General features: G+C 39.2%; 1 protein-coding gene across 3 annotated transcripts in view; it reads right to left on the bottom strand.

Moving 5' to 3' along the window:
• Window positions 1–637: 637 nt before the first annotated feature.
• The window catches only part of LOC128019807 (zinc transporter ZIP10), a 30,028-nt gene continuing 16,811 nt past the window's right edge, over window positions 638–13,854 (bottom strand). For all 3 annotated transcript variants that reach the window (XM_052606056.1, XM_052606057.1, XM_052606058.1), the window contains exons 2-10: window positions 10,675–11,796; window positions 8,349–8,520; window positions 7,956–8,131; window positions 7,689–7,862; window positions 7,332–7,452; window positions 6,320–6,637; window positions 6,151–6,231; window positions 4,091–4,281; window positions 638–3,185 (exon numbers count right to left, since the gene is read on the bottom strand). In XM_052606056.1, coding sequence (XP_052462016.1) covers window positions 3,033–3,185; window positions 4,091–4,281; window positions 6,151–6,231; window positions 6,320–6,637; window positions 7,332–7,452; window positions 7,689–7,862; window positions 7,956–8,131; window positions 8,349–8,520; window positions 10,675–11,775 — 2,487 coding nt within the window. In that variant the 5' untranslated portion in view covers window positions 11,776–11,796 and the 3' untranslated portion in view covers window positions 638–3,032. The remainder of the gene's footprint in view (window positions 3,186–4,090; window positions 4,282–6,150; window positions 6,232–6,319; window positions 6,638–7,331; window positions 7,453–7,688; window positions 7,863–7,955; window positions 8,132–8,348; window positions 8,521–10,674; window positions 11,797–13,854) is intronic.

The following is a 13,854-nucleotide window of genomic DNA, read 5'->3' as shown; positions in this document are numbered from 1 at the left end:
TTGGATACCAAGTCAAGGAAAATGGGTTAGTTTATCAACGAGGGCAAACTGAATGTTGATTAAGCAACATATCCTTGGTGACTCTGCAACTTTGTTTTTTAGATCTTAACAAAACTTCTGCTTCTCTCATTCTCTGTTAGAAATGTTGAAACAACTAACTGCATCCTATTCATATTTGTGTAGTATTCTCATCTAGAAATCATACTGTCTGCAGATCTGGCTGAAGTCCATGAAGAAGCAGGACACTATGAGCGTCAGTGCTACATTTCTCCTGACTACGAAACCAGTGAGAGACCACTGGAAACTCCACCAACTGCGTCATTGCAATTACCCTGAATTCAGACGTGCCTCTGGAGAACTGGATCCATTGTGGCATGGCTTTTATTGTGTCACCTTATAGATGCGCTTCTCTGCCTGTAGTATCCTTCACTTGATTTTTAGTAAAGTATCTGTGACTAAATTTTTTAGATTTAGAAATACCATCAAAATAGCATCTGTCTAAAAATAAAAATGATACCATTTAATAAATTAATAAAAGGTTTCCTATCTTCTGAAATTAATATATATATATATAATAGCAATAATAAATATATAAAATTAATAGATGTATAGAATTAATAAGCTGAAACTCTCAAAGTAGACTTTGCAAACTTTATTTTTTCACTTCTGACAAAGAAATGCACAATCAGCAAGAATGCCAAATGTACTGAAGACACTTTAACATCCAAGCTGATTAAACAAGAGGACTAAAAAAATAAATGTGTTCCCCAAAACTGGCAATACTAAAAGAGAAGTAAATAGCTGGATGGTCTATTCTTGGAATACACAGTAAAGCATGAAAAAAAAAGAAAGAAAAAAAAGGAAAATAATTGGTGTGCGTCATTTTTATTTAATATCAAGTTTATTTCTTTGCACCACTTAACCAATGCTCTAGAGCTCTTTTACTCAAATATTTTGTTTAAACAAAATGGACAACTTCATTTCACATACACAGGATTTAGACCTAATCTCTGAAGACCCGGATTAGGTTTGCTCACATGACCCCGAACTCATTGACTTTACATTCAAGTTGTGAAAATTAAATCCTTGAGGGAAAGAGGAAATCAACAGTAAGTGTTCTCATCTCTCCATTTCATACCAGAAATAAAAACTATTTACTTTAACTTGTCTCATGGATGTTTCCATCCAATCAAGTACATTTGATGAATGCAATTAATAATGATTCACATCCACAAGAATTAAGAAATGGATGTCACATGGTCACAGGATAAGCATGAATCACATAACATGCTTCACCAACTCATGACGGTAGAGGATTCAAGCAGCAAACAGCCAGTGGAATGTGTTGAGGCGACTGCAGGCACGATCAGTGCACTGAATTTGGCACAATCAAAATGTTTCACACTCATTAACAAGAATCATATCAACAGGGACAGATTAACAGATGTTCTACAGATTTGATTGTATTCAGACTTTCATACAAGTGCACAAAAGGCCAATAATTGAAATGTGTGCATTAATTTCAATAATGGGAGGGTGTCAACAATGAGAGCATTTAAGATTGTCAAAAGAACATTTCATAATGGCGAACTCAATTTTCTAGGTAAAACAAAAAAAAAAAGAACAAAAAAAAAGAAAAAAAGGAATGTTTCTCCCAAACTTTTGTCTGAAAAGTAGGTTTTTAGATGATCAGTGTATAAAAGGTGCTGATGTCTCACAAAATAACATTTTGAATTTTGCAAAAATTATCCAGTAATAACAAACATCAAATAATTAAAATAAAGTAACGCGTTTCAAAATGCCAACTTGTTCAATAAAAATAGTCTTCAGTAGCAAATCTCCTTTTGGGAACATAATTATTTCATGAACTTCTTCACCTGTGACAAGATCATTATTTACAACAACTCCACTTGGACATCAAAAATCAACTTGAATTTATATTCTGAAAGTAGTCTAGTTCATGATAATTACTATTTTATCAATGAACAAATAGACTTCCCAAAGAAAACTGTTGCATTCCTTGATGGACAGATAATGCGTAGCCAGGTGTCCTTCATTTAAAATCACAGTGTTTTAGCATTAGCTTTGATCCTGGACTTGTTCAGTCACTATTCAGCTGACCTCATGAATGCAATCGGTCTTTTGGCAGCACCGTGTCAGCAGTTATTCAAAACACAGGTGCATACCTATTTCTTCAATACTCAGAGTTGGTCATAACACTAGTACAATCTTAGCCAATAATAACAGAAAAAAAGCACATTAAATTCTAAGGCTGAGGACAGGCTCCCATCACTATGAACATTAAATATAGTGTAAGAAACAAACAAGTAGTCAATGCTGACAGTAAAGCGCAAACCAGTGAATAAAAGTGTGTTGTTTTCCACGATCCTGGCCAAATAATACTGACCAGAACTTCTAAAAAAAAGAAAAAAAAAACCTTGATGCCAGTTGGACTTTGTTGCAACATACTAGCACAGTTCTGTACCTGAAAATGAGATGGTGTGACACATTACACATACACAGCACAACACACCAGTTACGATTGAATGGCTGTGAGCTACCATACAGATGAATGAAAGAGCTAAACACGACACTGAATGAGTGACTGATGAATAGCTGCTTCTCTTTTTAGAACACAAAAATACTACAATATTAAAGGGATAACCCAAATAGCTGGGCAGCGCATCTCGTACTGTGGATATGTTTGATTAGACACACATACTCAAATAAAAAAGAAAGAAAAGAAAAAAAGAAAGAGAAAAGAAATGAATAAAACGGGAGAAATGTCTAGGGAGCTAGATCTACAAAATACCTTGAAGACAACAAGCAACCGGTTTGAGTAGCCTAGAGAGGAAGAGATGATGAAATGTAAACATGTTTTTTTTTCATGTCCATGTCCACTGTAAGCTACTGATGCTGTCTTTTGAGACATGCCTGCACGACTGTACCAACACAAAACAAAGCCACTTTAAGGCAAAGCACGCGTGTGAATGTAGCTGATGAATGACGCCACACGTGATCTCGGGCTCCGGCTAGAAGCCAAAGTCAAGCACAATGTGTTCCTCGAAGATGGCGATCAGCAACATGATTCCAAACCCCGTGAGCAAACCCAAGTTCTGCAGGACAAAGTGACCCATGTGACAGCGCTTGTGCTCCTCGCTGTCTCCATGAAGCATCTCTGGCAACTGAAGAACAGGAAGAGGAATTTAATATGGTTAAACATCAAAAGCTCACAACAAACAATAAGCAAACACAAAAAAACAAGGTTTGCTTAAACATATCTTGATTGGAGAATGCAATTTACGGATTTGGTTTTATTTGTCACACCTGTTAGCAATGGCACATTAAAATGTGTATTGCAGTGTATAACGTCATAAAAAAAAAAAAAAGGTTAGAACCAAAAGCATAAACATTTGTGCGTCTTCTGGAATCCCGCTTGTTCACAATTTTCTCATCCCAATACACACATGCAAGTGTTGGGAGTGGGACAAAAATAAAACGCTCCTATTATAACCAGCAAGTCGACAACAGTGTACATAAGAAATTTATTGTGCAGTGTAGGCAGCTTTGTTGATTGCAATCATTTAATTGTTCACAGGAGTGCAGAACTCAATGAGCTTCTGTTGAATTGTAGGGTTCAGACATCGTGAATATGCAGACTGCTTTGGGGATTATGATGGGAGCAGTCTAATATTTTCAATAATATTGTGTATAATTTATTTGAAATGAGAAAAGTTGTGCTTTTATCAATAGTAGTCACCTTATTTTGAATGTATGAGAGGCCATTTACTTAACTATTTATTCACAAGAAAAAAAGAAAGAAAAATAAATAGAAGTAGTTCTACTACTTTTAATTTAAACACTGGCATCTATGAGACACTACAAAAGACATGAGATGTGAGCATAATGCTCAAACATCCGTCGAGAACATGTCAACACAGAAAAACAGTGGACAAGCAGCACAGTGGAATGCTCTGTGTGAATGGTCCTTAAGATGGCAGGTAATAAATCACTTCAAGTAATCAATAATTATAACATATTTATGCAGCCTTACTGGCAAGCAAATAAATCCACATTCCGGTTTTCTTACCATATCCACTAATGCCACGTAGAGAAACATGCCAGCAGTAACGGCAAAGATCCAGCCGGTGACGTTGTGCGTGTACTGTCCCACAGCCATGCCGATCACCATGCCAGCATAAGCCATAAGGGCAGAGAGGACGTTATATGCAATGGCTTGCTTCACTGACATCCCAGCCTTCAATAAAACAGCAAAGTCACCTGGAGGCAAATACAAATGTGAGTAGGGTTAGTTTTGGCTATGCTAAACCTGACATTAACTGCAGTGAGATCAGGTTGTCCTTCTCAATAAAAGTGTGTGTGTGTGTGTGTTTTAGCAATTCTTTGCTGCTGCTCCTTTGTTCCTAATTACTGAATATATATGTGAGGAGCCTTTACGGCCATTGGTGCTCTCTAAACTGCACTCTGGACCTTTGCTCTGTGTCACCTGGCCCAATCAAATCAGTTGTCAAAGGCAATTAACAGCACTGCAGGGCAGTAAAACTCTTTATTGTAGCCGTCTTTCCCCAGCCACAACATGGGCATATAGATCATTAGACAAAAAAGAGAGCTGCGCCATCAAACATTATTAGTGTCTCAAGTCCCATCACCTCCACTGGATGGCAGACAGTAAAGGTAAACAACATCAAATGCAAAATATTGTTGTTACATCAAAGGCATACTCTGTTTGTTCCTTCTTCTATGGTGTTGTTTTGTCTGGTTTTTTTGTTTAAACAAAAAGGGTAATTTAAAACGAACGACCCTCTAGACAGCAAACTCAAAACTTCATAAAAAACTTTGCTGTCTTTTAAAAGCTGTATGTTCAGCTGAGTTGTATTTGTGTTTTACTCATTCAAACATGAAACGAAGAGCTCAGAAACAGCTGGAAATTTTCACCTTGATGTTGATGTCAATCGTTAAAATATTCCATGTGACGTCAGTGGTTTAACCTTTATTTTATAAAGCTATGAGAATACGGTTTGTGTGCAAAGAAAACACAACAACTTCTACTCTTATATGTCAGTCTTCGATATACGTTCTCGAGAGTATTACGGACGCATGCATCGCTTGAAAACAAGGCACAGCAGATCCAGGTTCAATGTCAGAATAAAGTCACTATTTTTGTTTTCTTGGCGCATAAATAGTATTTTCATAGCCTCATAAAATTAGGGTTGAACCTCTGGTGTCACATGGACTGTTTTAACGATGTCCCTAAACGTGGTAGTTCTGTTGTGGTCTATGCAGGGTCAGAAAACTCTTGAATTTCATCTAAAATATCGTAATTTTTTTCTGAAGATAAAAAAGGTCTTACGGGTCTCCTTACTATTTCCCCTGATTTACTTTTGCTAATTACTTTTTAATTTCTTTTGCCAGTGCTTTCCGGCAAGCTTTAGCCTATTGCGTGTGCTAGAACGCTGAATAGGCTTTAGCTAGCATAAATATCAAAGGCATATTATTATATAAAAAAAGGCACATTATGGTTAAGTAATTACTACCACTAGTCGACTAGAAAAATCTTTGGCTTTAATCCAGTCCTCCTCTTTTTTTCTCGCTGCTGCTGGCAGGTCACAAACACTGTGCAATCTGGACTTGACCGTCACGGATGGTAGCATGGTATTGTGTTGTTTACACCAGCACAGTACATCTTTTCAATCACCTTAACTGATGAAAGTCTAAAATATTAAAATAAGGAGAAGCCTAAAACAGGCCGATACCCGGCCATATGGCCATAAATAAGTTGGCCCCCTATCGGGCTTGGGTTAATCTAGTTTTTGCTATGATATCAAGAACCATTAAATTTTATTATTGGTACAGTCAACTGAAATTTTGTATTGTTACTACAATATCTGTAGTACTGTGAGAGCATCAAATTGTGAATTTGAACCTTTACGCAAAATCAATTTTGCTTTTTTTTCACTATTAAATATGGTTTGAAAAATATACAGATGAGTCAGGAAAAGTATGGAATTATTAAATAGAAAATTTGTAGGAACTCTGTTTTTAACTTTCACTGGATAAGCAACTGTAAGAAAGTGAATCTGCTATTCCCACATTTTTTTTTGACAAACCGCAAATAGTTAAGCCACTTACCTAGTTCATGGGGCAGTTCGTGACAGAACACAGCGACTGAAGTACTAATGCCACCTGTAATATTAGCACTGAAAGCAGCGCCTGTAGGTGACAAACAAAGTTCCTCAGATACAGAAACCCTTCTGAAGACACACTAATCTGCTAATGGTTTCAGTGTACACAAACTGACCTATAGCAAGTCCATCACTAAAGTTATGCATGCCATCTCCCATGATGACCATCCATGCTATACTGGCAATCCCGGCATCCTTCATTTCCTGGTCAGAGTGACAATGCCCATGATGGGAGTGACCATGGCCGTGTCCATGCCCATGTCCACGCTTTTTTGACTTTTCTTTCTGCCCTCTGTCCTCCTCTGTTTTTTCAGCACCCTTGAGAGGGTGATCTGAATCGGAGATGGCCAGTGGCATCTTGCTGGGTGAATCCAGAGGCTGCAACTCCGTCATCTGGGTGTCATTGTGTCCGGCTTCACACGTTGTACCTTCTCCTGCATGCAGAAGGGAAGGTGTTACTTCAGTGTTGTGGAATACGGACAAAGTTGGAATGATTCTTTAGGGTCTTCATGAAACGTCTGCAACAAACTTTGGTAAAAATTTCTCAATGGTTGTGTAAAACAACACCCTTTTGACCTTGTCAAAATCAACTCTGTTCACAGCGACCTGTTTCAGTGAATGTCTCTTGAAATTATAATGAGCTACTGCTCACCCCGCTCCTCTCTTCCATTTTTTTTTTTTTTACATTTGGTGGAGCGTTACCATCGAAATTTAAATAATAATAAACTCACTGCTTCCTTAGTGGCTCAGATGTCAGGATAAAATGAGGAGTCTTATATTTACTTTTAAATCCAACTACAAATCACCTGCACTGCTTACAAGACCTTGTCGCTACAGCTGCTTGAGCTTGGAGACCGTGGATGACAGCATACAACTGACTGAAGATGCTAATACAGGACAGTGTGCCAGCAATTGTAGGCGGGGCCGAAAATCTAAATGCACTATGCACAAAATTAATTCCCATTGAATGGGATGAATGGATTTTTATCATTGCAATGTGGTTGTGTCCACACACTGCTGAGACACATTTATATGCAAACACCATGTAAAAAAATAATTTTGCATCCGATGTCCCATTTAAAAGCCAAATAAACTGTGCTGGGATTTTATGACAAAATGAAGGCCCACCCTCTGTTAGAGGCTTCAGATGGAGCCACTCGGCATCGGAACGCCTGTTGAGTTTGTGGTCTGACAATTTCCTCCCAATCTTTGCCTGCTCTCCTTTCTTCTTCTTCTGGCAGATTTTTCCCTGTGGAAAGCATGAACAGACAAGTGTTAATAAGCACTATTTTCTGAGAATAAAATTCAAGGTTGTTTTGCTATGCACTAAAATCTGCAGCAATTATGGATATTTAAGTCTGCCATAGCTCTCAGCTCTGTCGATCCTGAAAATGCATGTGCGAAGTAAGAAGCAGCTTATTTGCCACTTTGCAAGATTTTTTTAACACCTCTTTCTTGTGATAAAGGTATTGTGGTGCCTCTCACCCTTTGGTCGCTGTAGTGTTTGAACATGCCAATGCAATGTTCAATGATGAAGAGGAGGTAGATTCCTGCTAATGCAGTCAGTCCTTTCCAAACTCCATCAAACTTGGTCAGAAAAGCCTCTTCAGGTTTTTCCCCAGCATTTCCTCCATTGCTGTGATCATGGTCACTCTGAGACTGTAGGGTATAAGAAAGGTTTGATATATTGCGCTATGTAGTTTGGACTTTTGCAATGGGTAAATTTAGTTCGCCCACAAAAAGTGAACTCACATGAGGGAGTAGATGCAGTAAGGCATCGCCGCTGAGGGTTCCCACTGCCAGCGCCACCAGGAAGGTCAAGAGAAACTTGAAGCAGGACTGGTTGAGGATGGGCACCAGAACAACGCCCAGCAGAGACAGCAGGCTGATGATGGTGATCGACACGAAGCCCCACATCCAGACCCACACTGCAGCAACACAACCAGCAGCAGTGGATTAGACTGGGGCTCTCATTTCAAAATGGTTTAGAAATGATTCTCAACTGGTTGTTACAACTAAACAATTTACTAAGTCCGTTTAGCCTCTTTATTAACTAGCAAATGACACAGGTAGAGAGAATTATAGTGAATATACTTTAATATGCTTGTCAAACAAAACAAAATTATACTAGAGGTTCACTTGTACCTGATGATGCTGCATCTTGTACTTCAGTATCAACGTGGTGATAATGAAGGATGCAGAAGCGTCTATCTATCTGGTAGAGCAGTGCAGGACATAAATAGGTGAACTGCTCTGGAGATATGAGAGAATCCGAGCTCAGTCCGTATTGGTGTAGCAGCTGCGTTAAATTCAGACACTGAGGGAGAGAAAGATGGGCAGTTTTACTTGGATCCCCTCCTTGATTCTCCTTTATTCATTTCTGAACAATACAAGGCATATAAATCACTTATTAAATATATATAATGTTAGTACCAGGGATGTGTGAAATCCACTAGTTAATGAAGTGTGTTGGCTGGTTTAAGGTCAACTCCTAATTATGCTAATTAACCAAATAACCTTTAATTCCCAGTGGTGGATGAAGTACACAAAGCAAGCATTTGAGTAAATGTACAGACATCTTAATCAAATATTAAACATAAGTACTCATTTTCAATTTTACTTAAGGGAAAGTACAAAAATATTGATTAATGAACTGAATTATTAAAAGTATTTAAATATTAAAGGGTACTGTTCGATGAACAATACTTAAGTATATTTTATTTAAATATACTTCATCCTACAAAACATGCATATCAATAGTTATACATACAAAAATCCTGCATATCAAAATATTAAACTTCAATGTACTAAAATTTCAGTTTAAGCTACTACTATTTTGTTGCTTTGCAGCCTGAAATGAAGACCGACAAAGTTTTCATTTAATCCAGCTCTATTTACCCAGTGCAACGTATAACATCCAATTGAAAGATATAACATGTCCAACATGTCAATAATAATAATAATAATAATAATAATAATAATAATAATAAGGATGAAGAAAAAAAAAGGATCACCCCCTCCTAAAGATGACTTGTAAACTCAATCAGTTGTAGCTAATCACCTTCTCTGACACACCAAGCCATTTGACTTTCAACTGTGATCTGCTGTGGTCATTTTGATCAACTCAGCATGGAAAGAGCTTTACTGGAGAATTTCAGTCCTTGGTAGAGTAACTGAAGCATACAGTCAACTATGGGAGGCAAGGCATAGTCAAAAGAGCTCCAGGAAAAAGCTGTGGACTGGCACACGTCAGGAGAAAAAAAAAATGTCAAAAGGCTTTAACAATGCTTAGAAGCACAGTGAAGTCTATTAGTAACAAGTAGAAGGTATCTGTTACAACACAGACCACCCCTGACGTTGCATCAAACTGGATGAAAGAGCCAGAAGAAAACTGGTCAGAGAGGCAACCAAGATATCTTCAGCAACTCTGAAGCAGACGCAGGAATTTATGACAAGCAGCAGTCATTGTGTGCATGTGACAACAATATCACAAATTCTCCACAGATGTGGCTTGTATGGGAGGGTTGTAAGAAAAAAGCCACCGCTAAAGAAAGGCTACATGCGGTTCACAAAATCAAGATTCTGAGGCAGATGAGAACTAATTATTTGGCTTCAACATCAAACGATATCTCTGGCAGAAATCCAGTACAGCTCATCATCCAAATAACAGCATTCCTCCAGTAAAGCATGGAGGTTGTAATGTCCTGTTATGGGGCGTTTCTCTGCAGCAGGGACTGGAGCACTTGTCATGATAGAAGGAAAAATGGATGGGGCAAGAAAATATTCCGCCATCTGCTAGAAAGTTGTCAATGGGACGAAGGTTTACCTTCCAACAGGACAATGACCAAAAGCACACAGCAAAACTGAGCACACTGTGTTTGAAGGAGAAAAATGTGAATGTCCTTGCAGACAATCTGTGCAATGACTTGAAGAATGCAGTCCACAAATGCTCATCATTGAACCGAATTGAACTGAACTTGAGTAGTTCTGCAGAGAATAATACGCAAATATTGCAAAATCTAGATGTGCAAAGTTAGTAGAGACATATCCCAAAAGACTAAAGGCTGACAAGAGGGTGAACCTTTTTCCAACGTGATTGTTGATTTTATTTATTTATTTTTTTTTTTTTTGACATGTTGGTTTGTTTTATATCTTTCACTTGGATGTTATAAGTTGCACTGAAAATCCACCTGGATAAAACAAAAACTATGACAATCTTCATTTCAGGCTGCAAAGCAAAAAAAAAAAAAAATTAAGGGGGTGATTCTTGACTATGCCCACTGTAGATACCTTGCTTGAAGCAAGTCACCTGAAGTCTAAAAACTATTTTGTTTGTTATGAAGGAAGTGCTTTGACATCACTTTAGTATTTAACTCATCCCTAAATAGACCAAATAAGAGAAACCATTTCAAATAACTCTTGAGCCACATCCATTTATAATCAACCACATAGGACAGACAGTGAGCTGTACCTCCTCATGTTGGTGAGGAACATGTTCATGTAATTTCAAAGACCGATCTTCTCCTGGCACCTCTCTCCTGCTCCTCTGTGGCTGAGTAGGGCTCTGAACTTGGCCGTTGCGCTCATGGTCATCTCCGCTTGTCTCCAGCTCGACAGCCTGAGTAACAGTGATGCTGGTCTTGTTTCGGCCTCGATGAGTTCTGGCTTTAGTCGGTCTCCTGTTTCTTCTGGGTTGTGTGGTGGGTAGCTCAGTTGTGGCAGAAGGCTGTATTCTGGGTGTGAGATGAGGGGATGCGGTGTTGTGCTCCACACTGTCTGAACCATGGAGATGAGGGTGGGGATGCTTGTGGTGATGGTGGTCATGATGATGGTGGTTTTGGTCACTGAGAGCATTATTTTCTTGTGCACGTTCACTACTCCTTTGGCGGTCGTGGTCATCTTGAGTGTGAGGACTGTCTGTGACATGTCTGTGGATGTGTTTATGATTACTGTCTTTCTCATGTTCATGTTCATGGTCATGGTCATGGTCGTGGTCGTGTCCTTCAGACCCACTGTTAGTGGTGCTCTCAGCTCCTGTGCCTAGTGTTCTGCTGCATGGTAGCTCCTCGGCAGGATTGTGTTGTTCATTCTCGTTGTGGGAATGTTTATTGGTCTCGTGTGAGGGATTCTGATGAAGATTTGGATGGCCAGCTGAATGCGAGTGCCGACCTTCCTGAACCTCGAGAATATCTAAGTGTGCCACATGATCATGGCCCAGATCTTCATGCTCCAGCCCAACCACACGCACCTCGCCCAGCCCTAAATTCAATAGCAGACTCTGGAAGCCTTTAAAATCCAGACGATCCTTTTGGCCGTACCGACAGAACAATTGATGGATGTAGAAACTTTGCTCGCTCTCTGCCGGTTCACCATGGCTGCTGTGCATAAATTGGTCGGATAAACCATCGCAGGACAATTCTGAAATCTGCAGGTCACTGTGGACATGGTCATGGTCACCATGGCTTTGCCCATGGTGATGGTGGGACCCTCCTTCGTGGCAGTGACTGCACTGATGGTACAGGAGGGTCAGCACGCAGAGGAAGCAGAATCTGGTATGTGTGTGAACTCTCATGATCTCCTCACTCAGAAACCTCTGTGAAGAAACAGAAATTAACAATGAACATACATATTGGTCTCATCTTATCCGCTAGTGAGAAAAGTTTCAACAGCAGTATGAACTAATGGTGAAAGCTATGGACTTTTAGGGTGATCAGCTAACGTAGCAGTTTAATTGTTGGGATTTTATTAGATTTTTATACCCAAATGTTGGTAAAAAAAAAAAAAAAAACCTGCATATGAGATGGACAACAATTGTGCCAAAGACTATTGAACACTCCAAGACATTGTATAGTTTTGAATGGGTGGGGGGGGGGGGCAATGCTCAATATGGTAGCTGTATAGAGCAAAGCCCCGCCTTCTGAGTTAAATAGCCAATCGCTAATCAGTAAAGTCAGCGTGTCACTGCAGCCCTTGTTAGAAGTCCCGGTTGCTATAGAAACAGTCAGCATTCTGAGATGTGCACTCAGGACTGCGCATACACACTTGCTGGTCTAGTCTGAAAAATAGGCTTTTTTTAATGCTATTTGAGCAAAAGAAACAGCATTTATGAGACAATTATTGTCAGATTTCATTAATGACTTCAAATATGCTCATCTTTAGTAACTGCATATAGAGTAAAACAGTCCAATATTTAATGTAGCATGTACAACAGAACAGAACTAAACCGTAACCTGTTTTATGGAATACAGCAGTTGGTTTCACATAACCTGCATTAATCCCTTATTTGATTAATAAAAATGTATGGGTTTTCATCTTGAGAGCAATGTCATTATAGCGGGAAACATTTTAGATCTATCCCTTATTTCAGGGGGCTGATTTATACCTAGCTGGAAAAGTACTAAAGAGCATTAATGGTCCCCCTACAGCAACTACTGTGAGCCTGGAGGGGAAAGTGTGTCAATCTGCTACTAAACCAAACAGAGATCTCAGCATGAGAAAGAGACTTTTTCTTCAATCTGAATACTAGAGCCACAAATAAGATGTCTGTGAAATGGATCTGGGTGTGAGTGTTACCAAAAGTTTTATTCCAAAAGCATTGCCATTTTCTCTGTAACCTGTACTGTGTACTATATTCAGGTTATAGCAGATTAAGCTAACATCCCATTTGCTAGAAATCTGGTATATTAAAAATATGCAAACACAACAACAGGCTTCAGCTTTTGCAGCGGTCTAGTTTCTTTCACTTATAACTAGAGCCCGACCGATATATCGGCCGGCCGATATTATCGGCCGATATGAGCTAATTGCATTTAAATCGGCATCGGCGTTTATAACGGCCGATGAAACATGAAAAAACAGAGTCTCATGCTTCACTCATGTTATGAGTGTTGCATACTTTGCCCACCAGAGGGCGGTCTGCAACTCCAGAGTTGACAACAGCGCCAGAAATTCACTACAGAAGGACAGCCAAGCCACCCAGGTGAGTCTGTCGTTCGTCATGTGAAATGATTGTAGATTTAGTTCATACACTGTATATAAAAACGGTGTGGTAGTTCTAGCTAACGGTCCTATCATTATCACTTCTAAATATTCTGCAACATCACTTACAGCCGCTCATGCATTGCTATATTAGATTAGCCACAAAGCTAATACCATGTATTATATACCATGTTTATTAGTGGAAGAGCGCGAACGTTAATAAGAGGTCAAACTATAACGTTAGCATTTAAATTATTCTTATTCTATTGCGGTGTGTTTCCCACATAATGACCGCGTAATGGTCCTTTCACACAGGACGCGCTATGCTGGGTTCAGCGTTGCCCTTCAGCGCTATGGCGTTGGCGGAGTTTTAATAGTCTGTTGTTCCTCCTTTCGGTCAGCAGCAAACATGTATCTGTCCCGTTGTAAGAAGCGAGCGATAGCGCTAGTCCAGCTGATGATAATTAAGAGAGAAGCAAGGAAGAGAAGGCTACCCTCAGGTCCAGAGCACAATTTGGTGAATTCAGGCTGGTTATGTTACTCTAACGCTAATATAGCTTCCTTTTTAGCAGGCCCCTTAAATGCTTGCTATTAACTTGTTTGAAGGTGGTGCTTCTCAAAATTGACAGCGGTGTGTTCATGACACTAACGTTAACCATTCAACTTCGAATTG

The sequence above is a fragment of the Carassius gibelio genome, chromosome A9, assembly GCF_023724105.1.
Source record: "Carassius gibelio isolate Cgi1373 ecotype wild population from Czech Republic chromosome A9, carGib1.2-hapl.c, whole genome shotgun sequence".
NCBI classification, from domain to species: Eukaryota; Metazoa; Chordata; class Actinopteri; order Cypriniformes; family Cyprinidae; genus Carassius; species Carassius gibelio.
The sequence above is the reverse complement of the archived record's forward strand: the minus strand, read 5'-3'. Positions and strand labels throughout refer to the sequence as shown.